This window comes from Tympanuchus pallidicinctus, unplaced genomic scaffold (genome assembly GCF_026119805.1).
Source record: "Tympanuchus pallidicinctus isolate F22 unplaced genomic scaffold, pur_lepc_1.0 scaffold11, whole genome shotgun sequence".
NCBI classification, from domain to species: Eukaryota; Metazoa; Chordata; class Aves; order Galliformes; family Phasianidae; genus Tympanuchus; species Tympanuchus pallidicinctus.
Window position 1 is genome coordinate 7,939,521 of NW_026294627.1, and position 27,527 is coordinate 7,967,047.

At 40.0% G+C, this 27,527-nt stretch overlaps 1 protein-coding gene across 2 annotated transcripts; it reads left to right on the forward strand.

Annotated features, from left to right (window-relative positions):
* The first annotated feature begins 1,058 nt into the window (after window positions 1–1,058).
* On the forward strand, window positions 1,059–24,801 carry MTNR1B (melatonin receptor 1B). Of its 2 annotated transcripts, XM_052670336.1 has the most exons (3): window positions 12,962–13,046; window positions 13,458–13,535; window positions 22,224–24,801. In XM_052670336.1, exon 3 carries the CDS (start codon window positions 22,331–22,333, stop codon window positions 23,090–23,092), a length of 762 nt encoding a protein of 253 aa, XP_052526296.1. In that variant the 5' UTR covers window positions 12,962–13,046; window positions 13,458–13,535; window positions 22,224–22,330; the 3' UTR covers window positions 23,093–24,801. The 2 variants fall into 2 exon arrangements, with proteins under 2 accessions (XP_052526306.1, XP_052526296.1); XM_052670346.1 differs by lacking the exons at window positions 12,962–13,046; window positions 13,458–13,535 and adding an exon at window positions 1,059–1,298.
* Window positions 24,802–27,527: the final 2,726 nt, after the last annotated feature.

Here is a 27,527-nt window from a genome sequence, read left to right on the forward strand (position 1 = left end):
TTATTAATTATAGGCAAAGCTAGTCCTATAAATTAAACAGGACTGCTTTATCTTCATGATGTGAATTTCCCAGGCCATGGTGCATGTCATTAATCATATATGCACCAATTTCTTTCATGGTGGGAGGGGCAGAAGTCTCACACAGCACCCTCAGGACAAGATGGCCTCATATTGACAAACAGAGGAGTAGAGATTATAAATCAAGAGACTTGCAAGCCCAGCACCACCAGTTCTCATGCTTTAATGTTTGAATAAGTTTCAGTGTTCCTACTGCACATCAGCAAGTACAGGAATATATAAAAGTCTAGGTCAAATTTGACATTTTAGTATTAAGTGTAGAGAACACCATAGTTTTTCATAGAAAAACAAGGAGGAATTTACTGTGAGCATGACAGCACAGGAACAGGAAGCCCAGAAAGGTTGTGGAGTTTTCTACTCTGCAGATATTCAATACCCATCAAAAGCAGGGGGTTGGACTCGATGATCTCCAGAAGTCACTTCCAACCCCTGCTGTTCTGTATCCTTACAGCTTACTGTGCGTAGCAATGGAGCATGGAAATCACAGGCGCCGGGGGAAATCCCGCCTGGGAGCGCTGAGCCCGGCGGGATCGGCGAGGGGAACGGAGCTCCCCAGCCTTGACACACGGCACGGAGTAAAAGCCCGCCGCGGAGAGCGGAGATTCACCACAGCGGAGGCTGAGGGAACCGGAGCTGGGCGAAGCGAGCGGGGCTCTCATCCTTTCAGCGGAGTTAATAAGCGCGGCCACCTGCACTCGCTGCCGCCTCACAGCCCCCAGTGCGCAGCGGTACCCGCTCTCCTCTCTCCAGACCTCACCCCGCGCCCCGCTCGCGCTCGCGCTCTCGGCGGCCGCCGGGCGCCGTGGGCGTGCGCCAGGTGAAGCGCCCGCCCCCGGGCCGTGCCCAGCCCCCTCGGGGCTCCGCTTAGCCCCGCCCCGGACCTTTCCCGGCGACTTCGGCAGGGAGCGGGAGGGGCAGCGCGCGCGGCGGGGCCGTTAAAAGCCTTCCCGCCCGCCCGCGCGTCCAGTCAGCGGGGCCGCCGCGCGGTCGGCGGGCGTCAGCGATGCTGGAGAATGGATCTCTGAGGAACTGCTGCGAGCCGGGCGGGCGGGGTCACTTCGGCTCGGCGGAGCGGGAGGCGGCGGCTGGAGGCGCCCCGCGGCCCGCCTGGGTGGTGACGGCTCTCTCCAGCGTGCTGATCTTCACCACCGTGGTGGATATTTTAGGCAACCTGCTGGTCATCGTGTCCGTCTTCAAGAACCGCAAGCTCAGGAACTCAGGTAAGGTAGAAGTGGGAACCCGGAGCCTAGCGGGCGCCCTGCTCTGAGGGGAAGAGCCCGTCTGTGGGACTCAGAAAGTCTCCTTCTGTCCCTGTGCGGACAGGGATGTGTGCGGGACCTCGGGCGCTCAGTGCGCTGCGGGTCCCTCCGGGCTGTGCTCTGCTCTAGCGAGTGCGTGTCATTGCGAGGCTCTTAATGAGGTACTGCTCGCTCCTTGTGGAGCTGCTGCTGCTGGGGGGATCGATGGCACGTTTTAAACAGTGCTCGGAAGTACGGGGGGAAGAAGGAACTTGTCCGGAGCACTGAGGTGAGGCGTGTGGGAAGTGGAGCTCCGGCTCCGGACTGCCCGTTGGAGCTCGCCGCGGTCCTTCACGAGGTTGTTGTTCTATGCTCATGTGCCCTCCGACTAAAATAAAGTATTTTCCTTCTTTTTGAGTCATGTCTGTAGTTGTTTTCTTTTTTCCTTTATGTGCTGAGAAGTGGCTTTTTGTGCTTCGTGGAGCTTCTCATCTCTGCTGGGCAGGTTACACCTGCCTCCAACCACAGCACTGCCAATCATACCCCTCGGGTTTCCCTTTTCCCCTCCGCCTTTTCTGTCAGATCCACACACAGGGCTGTGACCCCGAGGTGCCCACAGCTCCCTGAGTAGGCTCTCTGAGGCATTCTGATACCAGGTCCTAGGAAAATGACCAAATGATCTCCTGTGTTGTCTGCCCCATGTTCTGGGCAGCAAAACCTTGCTTTGAGAGCTGTGAAGCCAGATGCACAACTGTATCATCTTGCATCTGTCCGACCTCATGCCTAACAGCTGCCTTACGAAGGGGAGGAGGAACTGGGTAACTGGGTGCTTGAATTTCCCGGCTTTTTTTTTTTTTTTTTTTTTTTCTGTGTGGATCACAGTTCCTTCAGAATTCTACATGCGGTGTTTCAGCATCTCCTACTACCTGGAACAATGCACTCATTCACCCTTATTCTTAATGAAATAATGTTTAAAGATCATCATTGCAAAGGAACGAGACCTCTCCCAAGGGAAGAAATGGGGAAGGAGCTGCTATATGCACTGGGTTCAGCGTTTTATCTCAAACTGCGTGTTCTGGAGAACTGAGTCATTATCGAGAGCAGCAGAGCAGTACCGAGGTGAGGACAGCCATGCCCGGTGCTGAACCGGGAAAGGGAGCGCCGCCAGAGCTTCCCTTCCCCCGGTCCGTGCTCGAGGAGGCTGGCGATGGGACGTGGAGCCGGTCCCATAAATCAACTCCTGGCCGAAAGGGGAGCAAGAGGGGAATTTCCTCCGGACTGCTTCCTTCACTCAATGACAGCAGAGGGAGGAGTTGGATGCTTGGAAGAATAAGCTTCAAGATGCTGATTAAAGTGCTCCATGTTGTCTGAAGGCTGATGAAATAAGACAGTCTTCTTATCTAATTAGAATATATACTAATTTATTTCCTTTTAGTGTCATCCTTGATGTGATATCACTGACCCTGTTTCATTGATTTCTTAATCTTTGATAAGTATCCTGAAGAACAGCAGGGAGTTCCTTCAGTGTAGTCTTCATAAAGTTAAATACCTTAAAATTGCCAGTCTCTGGCTTTGCCATCAGGGAGGGATGTGTCTTAGGGATAAAGCTGAAAGGAGATAAGTTGATAAATGTTGTCAGAAAATTTTGTAAGTAGTGAGCAGAGGCAGGGAACAGTGCTGTTGGTGGAGTGGTGGAGAGAATGGGGAAGTTGTGGAGGACTGAGGCATTGCTCAGGAGCCCTCAGACAAGGAAAGATGTACCAATGAGTGGACCTGGGGCTGCTCTTTTCTGAGCTGACTAGAAACATGCCAGTACTAGCAGGATGTGGGGATGTGTGGAAAAAATGGAATGGTGAGGGGAAAAAGACATGATGAATTAGTCTTGTCTCTCTATGACATTGCATATTACAATGTGAAACCAGTAGAAAACCTGTGGGCAGCAGAGAAAAGGTCTAGATGACTGAAAGAAAAAGGAGTGATAGCACTGCGAATGCTTGATTCTCCCTTGAAGTAGCTAATGAGAGTGATTCTTCAGGAGGGGTGAGAGTAGGGATCTTTCAAATAAGCCACTGGTTTATAAGGAATAAATTAAGCAGCTCTAACCATTTCTATAGTACAAATAGTAATCCTCTATTCAGAGAGCAAACCAAGGCTTTATCATATTTTCAGGACTTACCAATGCTGTTCCGTTCAGTGATTTACAAAGAAACCTGATTATTGCAAATGATTTAATTACACATCACTCTCCTGAAAGCTTGGTCAAAAGCAAATCTGTTTTTCATGCTGATATATATATATGAGGCACAGAGTGGAGTTGAATGAAATGACCCATTAACCTTTAGGTTGGTGAGTGTTATGCTCAGCAGAAGAGAAATAGAGAATGGTTAGGACTGATGTTCTTAGAGTTTGCTCATTCACTCTTAAACAGTGGGAATGTTGCCAGCTGTACAATGGAAAGACTGTTTCATAGCATGCAGAATCTTCTTTCCTACATTTAGATTTGTTTTTGGAGGAGGGGGAGAATTTGTGCAGGCTCTTCCAAGTAGTGTATAGTATAATTGGTATGAATCAACACGCTTGTCTTCTTACATAACTGCACCCAGCCTTTTTGTGAGAGGCTGAGCAATTTCTGATCTCTAAAAGTGACTGAATTTACAGAAATTAATGCTTTTATAATTTCTAATTTTAGAGAGGAAGTAACTTAGTCCAACACACTAGAAAATGAAAGAAAACTTTGTATGTCAGAATGAAATAAATTAGCCTTTCTATTTGACACTGTGTGCTGAATTTTCAAAAGTGACTATTGATTTTGTCTTCATTTAAGTACGCCCAATTGGAGGCAGCTTTTAAAGCACTAAACTTTTGCAGTGCTAAAGTTCATGTATGCTAAATAGTCACTGCTGAGTGGTGAAGCATCCTGAGGGTGTATCCAGTCACTGAAAATCACTAGATGCTTTCAAGAGTTTTGGTATGCTTTTGTGTAGGCATAGCTCTAACCACAACATTATAGCTGGAGTAAGAGCCCAGCGTGATAGAATTCAGAGGGGAGGAAAAGACAAGATGTCTCCTGTGGGAGGGAGATAGAGCAACCCATTTGTATTTCATTGGCCTTAAAACTGTGCAAAATCAGTGGGAAATGAGAATTAGATGCATTAACTCAAATATCATTTCAAATAGTAGTGAAGATTTTGAGACCCTTTTGTTTCAGAAGAAGACCTAATATTAACCTTGGTGTGCTGCCAAAGAATGCATTAGCAGAAAGTGATATTTCTAGTATGTTTTGTCAACCCACTTTAATCTCTTCCTTTACTACTTTCTTTTTTTATGTATAACAACTAGCACAGCACAGTAAGATTGATACCCTTTCAAATCAAAACTCATGGTATTTTTCCCACGTGTGAACATAGCTGCACTTGCATGTTAATTAAATTCAATGAGTGAGTTTGTGTGTGTGGCTCTAGGGATGGACATTCTACTCATATGCATAGGCACTGGTACAAAGTAAAACATTCCTGCACGTAGATTTGTAATTTTGGAACTCTTCTTTCTACTAAATAAAAATATCCAGTAATATAATTAAGTTTTGCACTCTTTTTTTCCTTGCCATTTTCTTTTCTGTAGACTTCACATTTCTATCTGTGATATTGTTTTCCCCATTGTTACATGCTGTTTTCAATTATTCTTCATATCTTTGGATACAGCAGTTCAAGTTCCATGGGACAGTGGACAGCCATCTCCTCAGGTGGAATTTAAATCTTCTGATTTTAGAAGACTACAGTGGAGATACCCATTTCTGAGCTTCTTCCTTTGGGCTCCCTTTAGAACTTAAGAAGAGAAGTAAACATTTTTGGGGTACAATTCAGCCAACTTATTTTTTGGCATCTACATTAGTTTGGCATGATTCAGACCACAAAAGTGTTTATTTCTCTCTACTTAAAAAGAGAAAGAATCTGGAGGAACAACCTCAGCATGGACATTAACCTTGTGGTAGGATGAAATAAATATAAGAATTAAAAGTCATCATGTAATTCTTCTAGTAGCTTGCTCAGTTACGTTTTTAAGTTTGTACCTTTTTCCTCACTGCCAGTCCGCCAAAAGTTCCCATTGATCCAAATAAGACTGATACAACTTAAATCTTTCCTGAGTCCTGAAACCACCTGGAAAAGTTGGCTTTGAATGTCAACACTGATGCTGAAAAGAATATATTTTGATGAGCAAAACATGGGTGCTTACTATTTTTGGTTTCGGATAGAATCCTGCCTAACAGAACTTCTCTACTCCTGACTTCTAGAACTCTGGATCTTAGCCCTGAAACTGTGAGTGTGTGTGGCCAGCAAGCCTTCACGTTCTCTCATATCCAAGACCTTTAGCCTTGAAGCTGCTTGGTACTGAGCAATTCATGGGGACATGATTTCAACATTCACAGAAGTTCATTGAACCCAACACTTTGGACAGCCTGGTGTGGTGGTTGGCAACTCTGCACATACCAGGGGGTTGAAACTAGATGAACATTGTCATCCCTTTCAACCCAGGCCATTCTGTGATTCTCAATATAATAATTCTGTAGTTCAAACTTCTATTAAAATTTAAGTTTTTGCTTATTTGCTAATTTATGGTGTGTACAGTCATGGTATAAATGACTCTTCTTGGTACAGTAACTCACTAATACAGCTCATCTTTTTCTTCTGTATGTTCAGTCCCTGCTGTTCCTTCAGCACCTGTTCTTGTGCCTCATACTATTATAATTCATTCACTTTCCACTCTTTCAGTCCTCAAGAAAAAACAGATCTTGACATTTCCCTGTATACAGGGAAACACAGGGTCTCAACTTTGCATTGTCATAGCACATTATTTCTCTCTTGTGTTCTGTGACCTAATACTTCTGAATCAAAGTTATTCCAATGAAGGATATCTCTGATACAATAGTTTTCTTTCATCTCTGTCCAGGCAATGGTAGTAGCAGACTGTGTGATACCATGGCAAATAGGCTCCCAAAACTAGATCAGTTTAGAGTAACTTCCCAGGTACAGAAACTCTAGCTTTTATTAAGTAATTATGATCAGATTTGTACAGCCTCTTTATATTAGCTCATATTGAATTTTATTCCATTTTCCTTTACTTGCATCTTTGTTTCTTCTTTCCTACCAAATGTTGCTTCTATAGTTTTTCCTGCAGTTGAGATCTAAAAGTGTAAAGACTTCTTGATCCGTTCTTCCTCTCCGGCTTACTCCCTGCCTTAATTTCAGGTGCCATGTTAGCACCTAGTCTGTGATAGACAGATGGATCTTCCAGAGGTGAACTGGTAGTATTTTTTTTTGTCATTACTCCCTGACTAATTGTTAAAGTTATGGCAAAGTTCATGCAAAAGTTGCTGATCATGCAATAAAAATGGAACAGCAGTTGTACTGCCATCACAGTAAGGAAGGGGGAAGTAAGTACTAAAGGTGGGACCAGCACAGGTGCCAGGGAATCATGGCAAAGCTGCTCATCTGAGTGCAGCTCTTCCCTCCTGGGAAGAGTTGTCTTCCTGAGAGAAGAACGAGGGGCCACATTCAGCCCCTTAAATATCCCATCTGTAAATTGAAAGAACTACCAGCTATTCTGTGAATATTTGCTTTTATCTCCCTGAAATATCCAGTGCAAACACACCCTCAGAGACAATTAGAAGGACCTCTCTCTGCAGCTGTGTATGCAAATTCCTATGTGTCTTAGCAGCATTCCCTTTATAGCCAGCTCTCTTTTGGACTCTGGACATGCTTTTCCTTCTCAATACTTGCTGATTGCATGAGGCATGACCTCTGCAGTAAAGCTCTATTCTTGGGTCAACCAGCAGAATTTCTTCAAGGATTCATGATGCTCTTTGATACAATCAGCCAATGAGCTAGAAGATCAAATGTACTCACAGGGAGCCAGCACAGCTCATTTTAAAAGGCTGTAATGTTTTTAGCTACTCTTAGTAGACAGATATTTACCCAGTAGCTTAAACCATTCTGTTGAGGATATTATAGGAGACTGTTTTCAGCTCACTGAATCAGTGACAACCTATTCTCTGTTTCTAGAAGTAAATCCTACTCCTATTCCAACTCACACTTCATCTGAGTAACAGAATATGTTCAGGTATGCTCCAAATTTTAGCTTCTTATAAATTATCCTTTGCAAGCAAATACTGCTGTTAAATACACTGCTTTGTTCTCAAGAAAACATATCAGAATAACTACATTATGCTGGGCTAATAAAACTAAAACTGTTTTGTTGTTTTTTTTTTTTTTTTTCCTTAGTGGAAAGAAAGAAAGAAAGAAAGAAAGAGAGAAAGAAAGATTATGGTAGTGCATTCTGAGCAGTTGCTCTGATCTTTAAATTTCTACCTTGATATGGGCATGAAGTTGATTTCCAGCAAAAGCTGATGAAAGTATGTCTAAATTACTGTGGGTGCAACTTTGTTCTTCTTCTTAACTACTCTTGTAGATCTGATATATTGGTAACAATACTGGTAAACAGTGAGCTTTATCAGTCAGTGTTTTCCTGACCTAAGTACAGATCTTGACATAACAGGAGGTAACATTAGCCTAAACACATTCATTGAACAACGTTCTTGATTGCTAGAATCTATATTACTGGGATTCTCTTTTAATTAGTTATTAATTATATATATATATATATGATTATGCTGTTTAATATACACTGCTTAAATTATGTCTAGAGAAAAAACATTCTTCTCACAAAGTTACTCATTTTATTTGGCCACTGTTCATGGACTTTAACTGAATTTAACTTCAGTTTTCAGTATTTAAGCACATATACGAAGACTATACCAATATTGCATCACTTCCACAAACATCATCTTCTTTCTGCCATTTCTGTCACATCTTTCATGTCACATCTGTAATTTTTTTGTTAGATTGTCAAATTTGCACAATGAGGGCAACAACAGCTGCCAGGAAATATCACATGTAACCACTGGATTTGGCAGTCTGACTAATAAGATAGGGAAAATATCTGCTTAATGCATCAACCTTGTAAATATAATTATGTTAACAAATTACAAGTCCAGAGCTAACATTGAAAGGGAAAATACATCCCTGCAGAAAAGACAGGAACCTATAAAGAATATCCTCATATCTCTAAGGTTTGCTTATATACTGCCTGAAATTCTCAGCATCCTCTTATACTAAAAGCAATTAATTTTTTCCAATTATCTCAGTATACACAACATTTAATTTGAGTTCAAATAATGAAAAAGACCTTACGGCAAATGGCTATCACCTAAGAATATTTTTTATCTAATCAGTCTAGGTATTTTTATTTCCTTCTGCCTCATAGCTTGGACTGTCTTTATTAGAGTAAAAATAATCTACTTTACTGAGTATTAACTGCATAATGAAAAACCTGTGGGTATATAGCAGCTCACAATGTGCAGATCCTGGCCCTGGTGACGTTCACCAGCATTACAGTCTTTGGTACTCTTTTTTCCAGTGTTCTTAGAAGTAGACAATTTTATTCAGTTTTCCACTGACAAGGATTTAACTAATCCTAGAAACCATTTCTAAACACTTGAAGGACAAGAAAGTAATTGGTAGTAACCAGATTGGATTTACAAGAAGCTAATTATGCTTATCCAATCCTGGTAGCCTTCTACAAATACATGATTAGCTTGATGGATCAGGTGAGAACAATAGCTGTTGTCTACCTTGCCTTCATTTGGAATTTTGAAACTCTTCCATAACAACCTCCTAAGACTACCTGACAAGGTAGGGCTTAGACAAGTGAACAGTGAGCTAAATTGAAAACTGGTTGAATGACTGAGTCCAGAGAGTTGTGATCAGTTGCACAAAACTCAGCTGCATACAAGACACAAGTGGTGTCCTCCAGGGTTTTTTTGGGATCAACACTGTTTAATATCTTCATTAATGGCCTGGATGATGAGACAGACTATACCCTCAGCAAGTTTACAGTTCAAGAAGATCATCAAAGTAGCATATGGAAAAGGGTTCTGCAGACTGGGTAAGTTGAACCTATCTTTGAATATCTCGATAAGGAGGGAAATTCTGACCCTGCTCAAGCCAATGGGAATTAGTTTTCAAAACTCTTTTTGTTAGGATCTGGTGCTTCTTCCTGCTTTCTATGCAGCTGTCTCAACACTGTTCCCTGCCTCCCAGGTAAACTTTGTTGGCCCAAATTCTCTGTTTGGCTCAGACCATTATGTCTAGTCAGAGATTGTCCAGATTCTGCTGCCATATGGAATATGAAGACAGAATCTTAGTCAAAACAAAGAAACAAAGTCCCACCTGCTCTAATCTGACCAAGGAACTCTCTCTCTTTGTTAGTGACCATCTTTTTTCTACCTACTTGTTGGCAGATATAATTTTAAACGCCCCCTGTTATGCAGTGGTTCAAGTAGAATCCTCGTCCATGTGCAAAATCAACACAATCTTTCCCCTATTCCCTTGCAAAAAAAGTAAATCTGCTGTATATCTCTGCCTTATTGGAACAAGTTGCCCGCAAGAGCCTGTTGAGTATCCACAGTTGAAAATAGTCAAAATCCAACTGGACAGAGCTCTGAACAACATGCTGTTACTGACCCTTCTTTGGGGTGACTTGGACTAGATAATCTCCAGATATCTCTTCCAACTTCAATGATCCCGTTGTTATATTCCCATGTCTACCACCCTTCATTTAACTTGCTCACCAAATCACAATTCAGCCTGAAGTGAGCTTTTTCCAGTCTTTTTGCAAGACTTACTGGTTCAGAGGGAAGAGCTAAATTTAGGAAATCATCATGACATATTTTGTTTAGATTAAGTTGAAACACAGACCAGACAATGCCTTGGCAGAGCATACATGATCACTTTCTTTGAAACACTTTATTTATTCATCTATTTAAATGTTGTTTACAAACCTATGAGTATCATTATAAGATGAATCATGCAAGTGTACTTTACTTTAAGACCTTGTTTCTAAAAGAAGCAGATGGCACAGACTGACAACAGCTTCTGAAGACATTCAGCTCCATACGCATGTGCAGTGATGAGGCCTTCTAAATGCTAAGAACAAAAAGGGTAAGACTTTTCCTGACTGAAAGATTCATAATGGCTGTGCTCACCAAGTGTCATCTCCTTACTTCTTCCACAAAATAGGAAACAGGAAGGAAAAAACAGAGATTTAAAAATAAAAAATAAAAAAGGAAAAAAAGGCTATTAGGAAGGGACTCCAGAGAATGTTACAAGCATTGGCAGCTTTTCAACCTGCACAATCTCAATACTGATGTTCCCAGGTGCTGTATTTACTGCATTGTATCAGGTACCATTTTAAATAATCGCAAGACTGTCTTTGGATCCCCAACATGTCTGGGAGGGATCCCTTACTGTATGGAGCAGCAAAACTGGTTTATATGTACATGTTTCACTGCTGCTCTTACTGGTTGTACTTCTCCCACATGCTGAAAATCCTTCACTGGAAGTCCTGCAGAACAGTTTAACTCATGATGTCTTCATTTCCACAAGGAGAAATCCCAACATTTTTACTGATTAAAATGCTTTGTTCTGTTTAAAGGATTTACAAGACTTAACTAAAAAATGCACCTTATCATGGCTAACTAAATCTTGACTAAGTAGAGCTGCATATCTCCCTTAGTCAGCAATAATCTCTATTTTATTCATTTGAAATATCTGATGAATTGTCTAAGCAACTGTGACATTTTCAAATTATTTTAATTATATTTCAGATTAGTATTTTTATAGGTTTTTTTTCTTTTAAAATTAATTAATTCCCTAATGAATATTAGCCAAAAACATCAATCAGCTAGACAAAATTAAATGTTGTGTTTTTTTTTTTTCACATTACCTATACATGCATAATTCAAATTTCCATCCTCCTTTTTAAAAGAAAGTAAAAGTTATCCTAAGAACTTGAGCAATTTTTGTTGCTTTAAGGGAGAGAGAAAAAAACATTTTTATGTTTACATGAATTTGATACAAATTCAGGCTAACAGCAGTAGCAAAGCAGTTATTATGTGTTTACTGAGTCTAAGAGTTTTTGGGAAGGTAACAGAAGATGAAGCAGCCTTTCATAGAATTGTAGAATGGCTTGAGTAGGAAGGGACTTAAAGACCATTCCTGCTGAGGGTAGAGACACCTCCCACTATCTCAGGATGCCCAAGGCCCCATCCAACCTGGCTTTGAATGCTACCAAGGATAAGGCCTCCACAACTTCTCTGGCAATATGTTCCAGTGCCTCCCGAGCTCATACAACACCTGCCAGAACAAATTAAGTTTTGTCCAGAGATTTCAGTAGTGCAATTCCCTTTCTTTGTTTCCATACACCAGCCCTTTATAGTTAATCTGAATAAAATTTTAATTTTAAGGGTTGTATTTTTTTTGTTTTTAACAAAGTAACAGTCTACAAAATGCTACATATTTTGCTTTTTGTATATGGAATGCAATAAAGTGTTGAGAGACTGAAAAAAAAGAAGTATGTTATTAGCAAAAAGGTTATCTAGCAATTTACAGGATCCAACTAGATTGCACCCTTACTGTCCAACAACTTTTCATATTGGCCCCTTTTTCAGCAGCAAATGAGTTTTTATACTTGCAGCTTTTCCTGTAGGTTTCCTATTCTCCCTCACTTGAAGCAATCAACAGTTGTGATTACTTCAAGTGAGAAAAATTAAGCTGATGCTGTGTACTGATAGATACAGGAAACACCACTCCTTTAAAGTACTAGTGAAAAAACAACAGTATTTTGTTGTTATTCAGTGATTGTATTCAGCAATTGGAGGTTTTTAAGCTAATTCATCCGCCCACAGCACTCAGAATAAGTCTGTCCTCTGTCTGAAAACCTATGGTCACTCTTGGCAATTCTCTTGGTAACTATGGGGGCCTTTCTCTGACCACCCCGAAGACAATATCTTTCAGTGTAAGGGCAGTGGTGTAACAGAACTTCACCACTATGCTTGCTGCATAGCACTATGCTTGCATCAATTGCAAGTAGATAGAAATGCAGAAGAAGGTTATTCATCCTTCAGACCTTCTGTATGGGAACTGCAGAGTCCCAGCCTGAACCTCTGATTGATCACCTGAGGCGAGCCATGAGTCAGCCAGAGGAGCACAGGTGAAGGCAATTCAGCTGTGCTGCTGCAAGGGGTAGAGCCTGGAGACCTATTTAAGAGCTAGCTACCAGTGGGGAAGGATCTTTTCTGGAGATCTGCTTGGCTGGAGTTTTGTAAATGAGCCTAGGGTAGGGGTAGGTTTTCTATTTATTCTCCTTTTGTTATCATAATTTGCTTAGCCCAACTCTCTTTTTTATTTCATAATTATAACATCTTAATACTCATTGATTATACACCTTCTGTCAACAAAAATGGTCTGGTTGTCCAGAGCAGTGGCTGGTAAGAATCTGAGTGAAGATGGTGTACCATACCACCTCAGATCAGTACAATACAGGAGATGTAGAGGAAGTTTTGCTTCCATCTAGTCTCACTGAAACTTAAAGACCTCTTCATAAAAACAGTTTTATTGGTACAGACCAAGGATGTAGGTAGCCTCATATTTTTTCTTTACCTGTAGGTTTACTGACACTCATGGAAAAAAAAACTGAAAATAGAACAAGCACATATGATATTTCCTGTGTTCTCTCTTTTTTTGCTTTCAGCTCAGAGCGTTTACTGAATCTCATGCGTCATCTTTTTAGTGAATTTCCACTTCAACTATTTTCTCAATCATTCATTTAAGGCAGGTAAACCTTTTTGCATATCCTCCTTGAATAAGAAGTTCTACAGGTTTATTGCCTGTTGTAGCAACCACCACTTTTGTCTGATTTGAATCCCATTGTCTTTGCGTAATAACTCTAGCTCATCTATTGCCCCATCCCTCAATACCAGCACCCCAAATTGTGTCATTTTGGAGCAGTGGGCTAGACAGGCTCTCACTTTTTTGCAAGGTGTGCCTTACGGAGATGGCATTGTCCAATACAGAATAGTAAGGCCCATGAACCTTGCGTTTTCTTCCAAAGCAGTTTTCTGGGGAGATCCTCTGCATCTGTCCATCTTAATTTCAGATCTTTTAAATCAAAATATTTTGTTATTTTAAGACAGACTTATGAGGAGCACTTTACAAAATAAGTGATAACCTGTGCGTTTTGTTACAGGGTGAAATTTTTGACCACAACCTAGAGACACACATGAGCTTAGACACACAGAGAAACCCAAGAAGACCAGAAGGGCTGGTGAGTAGGGCGTTCTGCTGGGACTATGAGAGACATAGGCTCAAATCCTTTTACAGATAAAAAGTCTTCTACTATGCCACTGCCCCTACTAGTAGGCAACAGCAGATTGTCTAGAAAAGACCGTCATGCATCTTCAACTTCTCCTTTTCTTTTGGAAAAACTCATAGTACCAGGAAAGTTCATTAAGTCTCAGAAATTATCAGAAACTCTAAAAATACTTATAAGCCCATAAACATGCTATTTGAGTAGCCACCAGACTTTACTCTAAAGGAAGGAGCCACTTGCTTTTGCCTTCTGCAGTTAGACGGTGCGATTTATTGTCTCCCGTTTGGCAAGTGCACTAGGTGGCAATAGAGAGTCACCATCGTCTGTGTTCAGCATGGATACTTTCACCAGAGGAAGCCACGGTTTAGCTCTATTATAAATCTAGAGGTAACAAATCTGAAGGCTTTACGAAGTTCTTAACAGCACAGCATTAAAAACGTTTTTTTGAACCTGGGATTCATGACAACAAACTTAAAACAGATACCAACTATTCCATGTTTAACAAAACAAAAAAAACCTGAAACTTTGCTCACTAAGGTATATGCGTATCAAGCTGCCAAGCACACCAAAGTCACAATCTCAAAAACGTGTTAAAAAACAGCCCTTTTCAGCAACACTGTGTTGAAAGGATGTCCGGGGGAAGTTCTTTAGTTTGAGAGTGGTGAGGTGCTGGAACAGGCTGATCGGAGAGGTTGTGGATGGGGCCCTGGGCCACCTGGTTTAGTACCAGATCTGGAGGTTGGTGGCCCTGCCTGTGGTAGAAGGGATGGAACTTGGCACCTGAGACCCACAGCCTAAAATTCATCTCCTAAAAATGTAGCTTCCAGCTTCAACTCTTTGTTATAGGCCAGAAGACCAGGATCTGTCCCAGTCCAGCATTCTGCTAGTCACTAAGCTACAGTCTCAAGCTCCCTTGTACATTCTGAGCTTCTAGTCCTGTACTTTGCATTGGAGTTTAAGAAAGGGATGTACAAAGCATTCTCCACTAAAATATCTCAAAGTGAGGTATTTGTATCATTTTTTTCTTAAAATGAGGTATGTTTCTCCTCCTCTTCTGCGTAATTTCATGGTGCTTTCATCCAGAAAATGGATGAGTAGGGTTTAAGCCCTCTTTAGTCTGTACTCCAGACTTTGAAAACTGACAGGAACTGAGACTTCTGATTTTCAAGGGTGTCTAGGCCTGAATTTCTTCTGAACAGAAAGCTCTCTCAAAGCCAACAGAAAGCTTCACAAGAAAAGGATAACTCCTACAGTAAATATTCCCTTTATGCTCTGTGTATAGTACTTCCAGTGACAGTAGATAATTTCCTTTAAACCTAGCACAGAATAACTCAAATTCACCAAACTCACCAAATATTTTGTACAATTTCATAGAACATACATTCCTAAAAAGAAATAATCTGAATGTTTAATAGGCCAAAGATTCAGCATCAATTCATCATTTACAGTACTTTTTTTTTTTCTCAGCATCTCCAAATACCTCCTTTCTGTCCCTTTCCATTATGTATGTCTTCTATATATCCCAGAAGTGTCTGAAACAAAACAGCAAAGGAGTTTGTCACTGCTTTTAAACAGCTATATTCAATGAAAACCAAAATCCATCTGGCACTCTCTTGGAGCATTATGTGAAACCTTCTGTTAGTAACACATTGCTGAACATTAGATTACATTAGTATGTTTTATCAAAGAATACCCGAGGTTCTTGCTTGTAGTGTCACAGGGAATCCAAATGCAAAAGACTTAATTCTGTGCTTCACCTGCTACTAGTGTCCACTTCTGCTGGCTTCATTCCCACTGACACTGAGTGGATTTACATCTGAATTGGGCTGCCAGGACATGTTCAGTTCAGTGGGTGAAGATCTGTCTGGATGGCTGGGCCCAAAGGGTAGTTGTGAGTGGCTTTCAATTGGGTGCTGTTCACCCATGGAGTTCCCCAGGCCTCAAGTTTTATTTTACATTTTTTTTGTCAGTGGTATGGATGAGGGGAATGAAGTGCACCCTTGTTAAGCTTGTGGATGATACCTCATTACTCGCGAGTGTTGATCTGCTTGAGGGTAGGAAGATTTTGGAGAGGGATATGTATAAGCTGTAGCCATGGGCTGTGTCCAGTTGTGTAGTATTCAACAAGGCTAAATGTCAGGTGCTGCACTTGCATCACAACCACACTGTGCAGAACTATAGGCTCAGGGCAGAGTGGCTGGAAAGTTGCCTGGCAGAACAGGACCTCATGCTGTTCAGATGGATGAACGTAAGCCAGCATTGTGCGCAGGTGGCTGAAGAGGCCAATAGCAGTCTGGTCTGCATCAGAAATAGTGTGGCCAGAAGGACAGGATTGCATACTCTACACTCACAAGACTGCACTTCAAGTGCTGTGATGAGTTTTGGTCCCCTTACTACAAAAAGAGTTGGAATTGTTGAAATGCATTCAGAGAAGAGTAATGTAGCTGGTAAGGGACCTAGAAAACAAAAGTTATAAGGAGCAGCTGAGGGAAGCGTGATTGTTTAGGCTGGAGAAGAGAAGGCTGAGGGGACGCCTCATTGCTCCCTGCCTGAACCTACCTGAAGGAGGTTGCAATGAGAAGGGTGGTGGTCTCTTCTCTCAGGTGACAATTATAGGATGCAAGGAAATGGTCTCAAGTTGTGCTAGGAGGGTTTAGACTGGATATTTAGAAAAATTTCTTAATGGAAAGGGTGATAAGGCATTGGAACAGGTTTCCCAGGAAAGTGGGTATTCCCTGGAGGTTTTAAGAGATGTGGATGTGGAACTAAGGGGCATAGTTTAGTGATGGAACTTGGTAGGGCAGGCTCATTGTTGGACTTGAACTTGAATGTCTTTTCTAACTTGAATTATTCTATGATTTCATGATTCATTTCTTCCTAATGGATTGTGAGAAAAAACAGAGTGGACACAGGTGCTTTTAATCAGATTAAAAGGATCTCTATTTAAACCAACAGTGAAAAACTGCAGGAGCTTAAATACTTAAGTAATAATAATAATCAAAGAATCGTGAAGTAAAGGAAAAAAAAAAGACAGTGAGGAATGTGAGACATCCCCATGCTGTTAATATACTCCAGTTTTATTTGCTTGGCACTGACTATGTGATTCTCCCACTTCTGTGGTTTCTTATGTCCCAAATCAGCACCTGGCAGTCCAAGGTTATTACATAGCGGCAGTATCCCATGAACAACAGAGCATGAAATCGTGGTACACAGTTAACACTCAATTCCACTTCCATTTTTCTACAGCTGGGAGAAGCATCAGCCTTTCTCCAGGAGCAGGTAATACCTCCCTGCCTGCTCTTTGAGCCAGGTAAGCTGGGACACTCTGGAAATAGAAACAGAAACCTATGCAATCCTAAATTCTGGCTACCTACCTGGTACCAGTTCTTCAGGCTCCCCACAGTCGTGTTTTACTTTCCACATTAAAAAGCAAACTTTGGGAGGACTGGTCTCTTATTTTTCTGCCCTCAACCAAACCCTGAAATGAGCTGAAAGAAGTATAGAAATTACAACTCTCTGGGAAATTCTGATTGGTCAGAAAAAGGTAGGTATCACTGGCAGCATCGAGAACCAGCAATCAAGGCCAGAACATCCATTTAAAAGCCACAATCTGGACATTCAGCAGAAGTTCTGACTATCTCATTTATACAATCCTTCCAGAAAATGTGCCAGAATAAATGGATTTTCTGTTAGGATTATCAGCTAAAGATATAGCAAAGACCCACATTTAACAAAAAAACTCCAGGTGTGGTAACAGCTACACAGTTCCATCACAGTAGTCATCTGTTTTGCAAAAATCCTGAACTCTGAATGGGAAAACTTATACCTCACACTTTAATTCAGCACTCTGAATGGTGTTTAGAAGAATCTGTGGCTTATGATTGGCCTGAGCAGTTTGGCCCTTAGTTTTAGTCTCAGAGCTATTCTCATAAATTTGTGAGTGGAGACATAGATTCATGAAGTTATTTTTATACCAGTTTATTCTTAGTTGAGTATGTTTCTGTTTTATCTGATCCAGACCTTGAAACTCCTCCTCTGGAGCTCAGAAATAATTTAGACTTGGACCTAAAAAGATGCACTACAGAAGTTCCATGCAAAAAAAGTTGCGTAGTTTTTATTACAAATCACTAATTGTGAACAAGTGGAGTTTGAGAAGGGACTATTTTCAGTATTTCACATTCTTATTAATAAGAGCTTTTTATTTATTATATCTCTAATGGTCTGGTTAATGGATCCTTTAAATCTATGGCAATTCTCCCATTTACTTCATTGTTCATTAAAAAGGCCTAACTGGCAGATAAATTATACAAACTTAATTTAAATAAAGGGAATAACATTAACATAAAAGTTATATTTGATTTCTATTTCTGGTAGTCAGAAACAAAAATTTTAAGTTGTCAGATTTCATACTGAGCTTAATATTAGGATTTTTATCAGGAAGGGGTGACTTCACAGCTGAGGAGGGATGTCGTATGCATATCACTTGCAGAAATATCACTTGCAAAAATTTGAAGCTGTGATTGAGAAAGTAAAACATACTTACCCCCTTTAATGTGTTACAATAATGAACTAAAGGGTTAGACTCACCTTGAGTATTTTGTGACCATTTTAAAAATCAGAGGAAATAAAAGTGCTGTATGTTTAATGCTTATATGTAAGTAACTTACAGAATGAATGAAACCACACATCCCTGAATTGATACCTTTGACTAGATGGCTGTCTAGAAACTGAGCACAGAATCTGTTTTTATATGTCTATCACAACAAAAAAGCCATCTGAAGCCTTCCCAAACTTTTTTTTTTTTTAAGGTTATTTTGAATACAGGAGCAAGTGTCTGGCAGAAGAACAAACTATTTTTTCTATGTAGTCATCACTATTAGCTATGCATTTTTGCCAGAGATGAACAAGAGCCTGCATGCTGCTCTCACAAAAATCAACATGGCCACCTGGAACACAGCTTGTCTTTCATGTCACTGTTGCCCCTCCTGAAATGCACCACCCACCACTTTGCTGTGCTCACATCCACTGTTTGGGTCTCCAGAAATGTTCAGCATGCATCAATGAATGTCAATGGGTGCCTTTTTTTCCACAGGGAAAATTCAATTAAACACCTTTACTTCTTATGTACTTCCACGTCAGATGCCATTTTGTCAGATTGCTCCTCTGCTGCAATGTGTTGAATGGCAACAAAATGTAATGGAATGTTGGTGGGAAGGGTCAGCCTCTACTGCCCTACAACCAACATCCACCTCTGACATCGTGAGCCAACGTAATGAAATAGGAAGCATTACTTTCAGAGCACTCCTTGTGTGTTCCACATGAAGACAAAATGAAATAAGAAATCTGCAAGGGTAATTCTAAATTTTCCATAGAGGTCTGAATATGAAACTGGAAGGATAGAAGAAATATCCATAGTCATTAATTCTTGGTATTTCAAAAAATCTGCCACGAGGTTATTCGCTATTCATTCACCATCTGCCATGCCTCCCTTTTCTGCTTATATTGTTGCTAAACTGTTTCCTAGTTTGACAGGAGCAGAGAAAGAGGCATTGTGGCATTTGTACACCCTGATGAACAGAACATCAGTGGATTATTCGATTAGGGTATTTAGAAATTAAAGAGGATTACAAACCATCCAGACAGATTAGCTATCAAAATTTAAAACAGTACAGATATGTAACTTTTTGAGTCCTTGGCAAGATGTTTGATGTCTGGTAGGTATTTTCGGTAACTGAGTCTTTCCATTCCAGTGAGCAAATGCGCTTCTTATAAATGAATATAATCTTCAATCTCATGAAATTGAAATCTACTGGCTTATCTATTGGGTAAATTATCAAGACAATCATTACAACTAGAGGAGCTTTCTGTGGTTTCTGTTCTGTCAGATACCCCAAAGTTTCCCCTTTGATTACTCTGTGAATGTTGTTAAGGTCATTCAAAATGCTATTTCTTAGTTGTATCAAGAAACACTTACTTTCTCAAAGCACTTAAAAAGCATCTAAGAACTTTGATTTTCCGAAATTTTGATTGCATACTTTTTTATGAATTAGAGGAGTTTCTTTCTGTTTTTTGTAGGTTATTAAATTGCAGTCATAAAATATTAAACTTCATTCTACAGTCAGCCACATAAAAGACAAAAACTTTGGATCTTACTTTGTGGCACACAGTGATAACACCCAAACCTTTAAACAGCCATAAGAGTAAAAACTGCTTGAGACCTTTAGAGGTAATGTACTGTCTTTCTTCTACATCGTGAAATGGTATGTTGTCTTTTTGACAGATTCATTGCTAACTGTCCTTATTCAATACAGGTGAAATTTCCAAGAATTCGTAAACTACATATGCAGTTTTGATATTCACTTGCCAAATATACCTTCCAGTAAATTTCCAAAAATGATTGAAGGAGCTCAGTGCTCAGTTGATTTTAACCAAATAATTACATTTTAAGTATAAGCTGATGCTAGGAGGCCCAAGAGACTGGATTTTGGCACACATCCTCATGAAAACATAAATGTTTTCTAACTTTCTCGTGAGTATGAGGAAAAATGATTAGAGAAATTCTTGTTGTGGTGTAAACACATTCTGATAAAGATGCCCTTCTTCCTTTTTCAGTCTTCTCTTTTATCACAGTTTACCTAGAAGAGACCTTCAAAGTTCCTTCATTCTTCCTGTGCTCCAACCAGGACCAGTAGACCAGCACTGACAAATATTTATTTACTTTTTTCTTACTATCTCCAACGTCAGGCACAAAGCAAGATGTTCAGCACCTCCTTCCTCATGCCATTAGCATCTTTTTCTCTATATCTAGTCTGAAGCTTTCCTGTTGTAACTAAAGCTTTTTTGTGTTCAACACAAACCTGGGAAAGGATTATATCCTTCCTGACCCACTTACCTGAAGATTGTTACCAACTACCCTCCAATCTTCTCCCTAATTTATTTATTCTTTCTTCACAGATCATAAAGATAATAAATATTCTTTAGGATAGCTCTAATCGGGGTTTACCAAGTCAGCTATCCATAGCTGTGAAAATACTTGTGTAAATTACATAAAGTGTACATAAAGAGTGAAAGAAAGGATGCTAAACTTATTACAAGAAAACATCCAAAATAAGTTGTCCACCTGTTCTTGAGATGAGCCAAGTTTCTGTGGCTATGCATTTGTAATTCTATTCAATGTTAAGTTCCCTAGCTGGTGTGAGCAAATTCTGATGCTCATGGCCTTTTCTTAAAATAGATGAAAGAATTCCCCATTCCTTTGTTCTAATTAAGAAAGGTAGACTTGCAGGAGCAGGTGGAGAAAACAGTGTACAAGTGAAATTCTGCAATTTTTTAAAAAGTAGTCCTACAAGGTTCTACGTTTTCTGTCCCCCAACTAGTGGCATCCCTATTCATAGCAGTATTTCTGTGTTTAAAATTAAATGTTTTGAGAACTACTTTGCTAGATGAGGATAAAAAATCTCAGAATTTTTAAGATGAATCAGCTAATTGCTCTTTTCAAAAAATAGTTATACCCACACAATTTTAAAAGGTGTTATGTCTTTTGCACTTCAGTGCAGCCAAGAACCTAAAGTTCATAGCTCTCTTGGCAAGTCTCTATAGAATTATTTCATAAAAATCAGGGGAGCCAATACTTGTCATTGTAAGGCTCTCATTTTTCATGAATATCACAGAATCACAGAATTGTAGGGGTTGGAAGGGACCTCCAGAGATCATCGAGTCCAACCCCCCTGCCAAAGCAGGTTCCCTACACCAGGTCGCACAGGTAATGGTTTATAGTAATATAGTTTATAGTAATATAGTAATAGTTTATAGTAATATAGTTTAATACATCACAGTTTTATTATAGTTTTCTTATGTGCAACATTTTGAAATTTCATCGTTTAAAGACAGCACGTTTTGAGCATATCACTAACATTTCTTTGAACATAATCAGAACAAAAGGCCTAGAGGCTTCTTCCATACATGTAAATGCTTTCTTTCTCTTGCAATTGCACCTTTTTACTATGTGCAGATAATTAAATATACCTTTTGACAGAAAGTAGTGAAGGCAGTTCACTCTTTCTTAGTCAATGCAGTGACAAAATAACTGCAGTACAGCTATTCATGCAGAAAATTTCTGTTAGACTATTGTGTATCCATTCAGATTACATATAAAACAGCACATCCTTCTAATTCCAGTAGACATTGTTTTTATATGTCCTTCCCCTTGATAAATTTCAAGCCAGTTAGTATTCTACTCATAGATTAGAGTGACGTAATAGCCTGCCTACCTAGTGCAATTTAGACTTTTTTCTTTCCTTTTATTCTTTTTCTCCAGCTGTGGAGCTAGCTATACTGAAACATCTCAACACAAGCTTATGTAATGTCTTGCTATGGTTATTAAAGTACAAAATGGAAAGGAGGGTATAATACATTCACCAGCAATTTGAAACATCATGTTGCTGCAGCTATTTCTATGGTGGCCTCAGCTGAATGATAGAATTATTTACCCTACAGACCCTAATGATATTATATACCTGCTGCTTGCCAACATCACCAATACTTTAATGTTGCAGATATACAAAGTAAGATGGTTCATTTTCTTCATGTTCACAACTATGCTTGCTTTCAGACTTATGTCTATATGTCTCTCTTTTTCCTCAGGTAATGCATTTGTGGTGAGCCTGGCTTTGGCTGATCTTGTGGTGGCCTTGTATCCATACCCACTGGTGCTCTTAGCTATTTTCCACAATGGATGGACTTTGGGTGAAATGCACTGTAAAGTGAGTGGCTTTGTGATGGGACTAAGTGTAATAGGCTCTATTTTCAACATCACTGCAATTGCAATTAATCGATATTGCTATATATGTCATAGCTTTGCCTATGACAAAGTGTATAGCTGTTGGAACACAATGCTCTATGTCTCCTTAATCTGGGTATTAACAGTAATTGCAACTGTGCCCAATTTTTTTGTCGGCTCCTTGAAGTATGATCCACGCATCTATTCATGCACATTTGTTCAGACTGCAAGCTCCTACTATACAATTGCAGTTGTGGTAATTCATTTCATTGTCCCTATCACTGTCGTGAGCTTCTGCTACCTTCGAATTTGGGTCTTAGTGCTTCAAGTTAGAAGACGAGTCAAGTCAGAAACAAAGCCAAGACTGAAACCAAGTGACTTCAGAAACTTTCTTACCATGTTTGTGGTTTTTGTGATTTTTGCCTTTTGCTGGGCGCCTCTAAACTTCATAGGACTGGCCGTAGCCATCAATCCTTCAGAAATGGCACCAAAAGTTCCTGAATGGTTATTCATTGTAAGCTACTTCATGGCCTATTTCAACAGCTGCCTTAATGCAATAATATATGGACTTCTTAACCAGAATTTTCGGAATGAATACAAACGTATTTTAATGTCACTGTGGATGCCAAGGCTTTTCTTCCAGGACACATCCAAAGGAGGAACTGATGGACAGAAAAGCAAGCCCTCTCCTGCTTTAAACAACAATGACCAAATAAAAACTGATACCTTGTAAAGGGGTGATGGTTAATGCAAAAGTTTGTCACAGAAAACTCCAATGATAGAGCTGCAATGTTCTAGTCATTCTTGCTGACTCTGGGGGACCTTCCACTTGGATGGTACTTTGTGACTGGAATACTGTCTTCTTCGTAAAGCACATTGCTCATAATTCATAATTTATACAAGATATCAATTGAAAATACATTTCAAAATTTAAGCAGCAGATGAGCACAAACTATTTTGTTTTTGAGAGTTGAATTCAACTTCAAGGCACATGAGGCACTTTTTTATTCCTGTAGGAACCTGGCATGCTTTATTCAAGGTCAGGATTCGGTTCTCAAAAGATTCAGCAAGGATACTGGTCTATGGGCACAGCAGCTCATCAAGGCTCCAGAGTGATATTTTATGTTCAATGATACAGAGCCAAAATCTCATCAGTGGTGCCCAGTGCAAATACAAGAGGCAGTGGGCACACACTGGAACACAGGAGGTTTGCTCCAAACACCAGGATGAACTTCTGTGCTGTGCAGACAATGGAGCACTGGCACAGGTTTCCCACAGAGGCTGTGGGGTCTCTTCCTTGGAGATTTTCCAGAGCTGCTTGGAGATGTTCCTGGGCACCCTGCCCAGTGCGTCCCTGCTTGAGATGTGGTTGCATCAGATGGACCTAGAGGTCCTTTTCCACTTCCACCATTCTGTGATTCTAAGAGAAGGTGAATCAGATACTCTGTTTTCCATACATAAGGCAAATATCAGATTTCTGTGCAAATACTGGTGGCAGTAGGAGTGTCTATGAATCACACTTATAAATTGGAAAGAAGAGCATTGGTGTGAAAGTAAATATTAATATCAAAGCCTTTCCTGACCCGTTTCTTCTTACATGCATACGCTGTATTTCTCTATTTCATGATAATGTAATATAATATACTTTTTTTCTTACATATGTACTTCAGGTAAAATTCTTTCTTTTAGAGAAAATTGAATTTCCATTGTGCTCCATTTATTTACCTCAAAATATACAACTAAAGAAACTTGATGCACTTTAACATAATTGCCACATTTTCAACAGACTGGAAATTGTGGCGTATGTCTTGTAGTAATCTGGAATAGCAATTGGACACCAGGCATGATAGCTCAGATTGCTTCAAGTCACAGTAGACACTAGTGAGTGACTGAATGAAAAAACCCTTTTAACTGTAATGGCAACTGAGATACTTGCCTCATATGTAGACATCTAGTCTTGAATAAAATCCGCCTTTGTTGTTTAATCTAATGTAAGCTTCAACCTTCCCTATGCAGAGAATATCTATCAGCAGAGACAGGATCCCTTTAATCCTTGATAATCATGCATCCAAAGATGTGATGAATTGCTCCAAGGTGGTGCTGGTCTCATTGACTGTGGAATATTTATTTACTAGTTCAAACTAGTAAAGTTTGGGTAGTTATATCAGGATTTATTGTGCCTAATTTGGGATTTCTCCTGTGTAGCTGTTGGTACACATTCAAGTTTCTAAATTCCCACTGCAGTCCATGGAGGTCTAGGAAATAGTTCATTTTATCTTGGAATAGCTTTCCTTATTGGTCAGAGGAACTGACTGACAAACCTCACAATGTCTTCATTGATTGTAACTGAGATCAGGTAGCTCATATGTAAACACAGTTCAGTCAAAGACAGGTAATCTCAATTAGTGTAGCTACAGCTCATATTTATACAGTTCATATAATGAAATTTATACTGGGTTTCACCTTTTTTAGGTAACAGTGACCGTACAGGTCGGGTTATAGAGTGCATTATACCTCGCATCATTGCAGTCACTTACACAGTGTGATTTGCATGATCTCAAAATCAGATTTGGGGTCTTTGTGCATGCACACAATGAATAAAGTTATCATTAGTTCTGAAATGCACATTACTCTTAGTAGCACTCACAGAGGAGAAGCAAGAAGCCAATCAGCTTTTATTTCGATTTCAGGTATTAAAATAGGAAAGAAGGCTGCTGTCACACTCCAGTTTGTATGAACAATATTCTGTTCTAGGGGTTTACTTAATTCACTACCAGTAGCAGTTAAACAATTGGGACCTATGATTATTTTACAGGTAAATTCAGAATCTTCAGTGGAACAACTTTAGCCTGGTCATAAAAATGGCTAAAAGTATCAGTCACTAAAATGTAGGTTCTTTGAACACAGTTTTGTAAGTCTGGCAGTTACGATTTTTGTAGGTACTGTTTTTGCTTATAACCTCCAAATTACTGTCCTGAAGAAAAAACTAATATACCTGATATACCTATACAATATAAAATAATATACTTAATATACATGAAACTTGTCCCAGAGGACATAAGAAGTTTCAAGAGTCTTAAAAACTTGTAGGAACGGACATGAAGTTTTCTTCATTGACACTGTGGCTTTTTCTGACTTCTCTGAATACTCAAAATTTGTTGTCTGACTTGCACATAAATTAGTCTTAGAAGTGAATTGGTCAGTCCTGTTTTATCGCTTATAACTTAAATCAAAATAGTCCAAAATTTTTATCAAATTCCTAATATTGTTTTAGCTCAGTGAAACATCATAACCAATTGCTTAACCACAGAACTGAGCAGCAATCATTCTGCACATTCATAGGAAGCAAATCTGAAGTCTTTGTGGAGTTATTTTACAATTTATCACTGTACATTAAAAATGAAAGATCACTTTCAAGAGTGCCTACTTCCTCAACTATCCTAAAAGAAGCTTATGCTAATAATCATTGAGTCATAGAAAAGCTTGAGTTGGAAGAGGTATTAACGCCAATCCAGTTCCAATCTCTGCCATGGGATGGTTGTCCTCCAACTGTTCAGGCTGTCTTGTACCCCATCCAGCTTGGTCTTGGACACTTCCAGGAATGGTGTACCACAGCTTCTCTGGGCAGCCTGTGCCAGTGCCTCACCGCACTCAGTAAAGAACTTCTTCCTAATGCCTAACATAAGTCTCCCTTTTTTGAGATTAAAACCTTTCCCCCTTGTCCTATCACATCTGCTTGTGTAAAAAGATTTCTCTTCTCTTTATAAACTCTGTTTAAATACTCAAAGGACACAATGAAGTCTCCCTGAAGCTTCCTCTTTGCTGGGCTTAACAAGCCCATCTCCATTATCCTTTCTTCATAAGAGAGCTCCAGCCCCCTGAGCAGTTTCTTGGCTTCCTCTGGGTCCATATTTAATATTTTGGTTCCATATTTAATATTTTGTCAGAAGTGATAGGAATTCACTGAAACAATACTTATTATTAGTGGACTCTACTACCAGGACTTTTCCTGAATGGGACCCTGCTCTGCATGGTGTCCACAAAATAAATTGAGATATTTAATGTGCCAGACACTGCTACTGAATGAGTCCTGACATGTGAACAGTAATTCATGTCTGTTAAAGTAAGCTTTTGTACCAGGCGTTACTCCACAGAATTGAATTTGATTTAATCTGAAAATCAATCCAGTGCATTAAATTTAAAGTAGATGGATGCCGAAACCTCTATAGGTGGCAATGTTTTATTTTTCTCTATAGCAGTGTGTCCACTTACTTACATAAAATACTTGAAATTAATTTTCTCTCTGTACTCACTGCAATTAAAAATCCATTTTCCCTCAATTTATATTTGAAGGAAAAATATAAATGTAGTTTAAAATAACTCATCACCCATATAGGTTATATACTTATAACACTATATGAAAGTATACTGAGGAAGAACATACTTGCCAACATGACTCCCATCTACAAGAGGAGGTGTAAGGAAGATCTGGGTACATTTATGGGTAACTGTTGGCCCATCAGCCTAACCTCAGTGCCAGGAAAAGCTATGGAGCAGATAATCTTGAGTGAACTCACAAGGAACATGCGGGAAAACTGGCGGATTAGGCCCAGCCAGCATGAGTCCAAGAAAGGCAGGTCCTGCTTGACCAACCTGATCTCCTATAATTGAGTGACCTGCCTGATGGATGACAGAAAGGCTGCTGATATATTCTATCTAGAATTCACCAAACCTTTGGCATTGTCTCCCACAGTATTCTCTTACAGAAGCTGGCAGCCCGTGGCTTGGATAGATGCACTCTTTGCTGGGTAAAAATTTGGCTGGTGGACCGGGTGGTGAATGGAATTAAATCCAGCTGGTGACTGGTCACAAGTGGTGTTCCCCAGGGGTGGGTACTGGGGGCCTGTCCTGTTCAGTATCTTTATTGATGACCTGGATGAAGTCATCGAGTGCACCCTTGGTAAGTTTGCAGATGGCATCAAGATGGGAGGAAGTGTCAATCTTCCTGAGAGTAGGAAGGCCCTGCAGAGGGATCTGGACAGGCTAGATAGCTGGGCTGAGGCCAGTGGGATGAGGTTTAACAAGACTAAGGACCAGGTCCTGCACTTTGGCCACAACAACCCCAGGCAAACTTATAGGCTTGGGGCAGCATGGCTGGAAGACTGTGT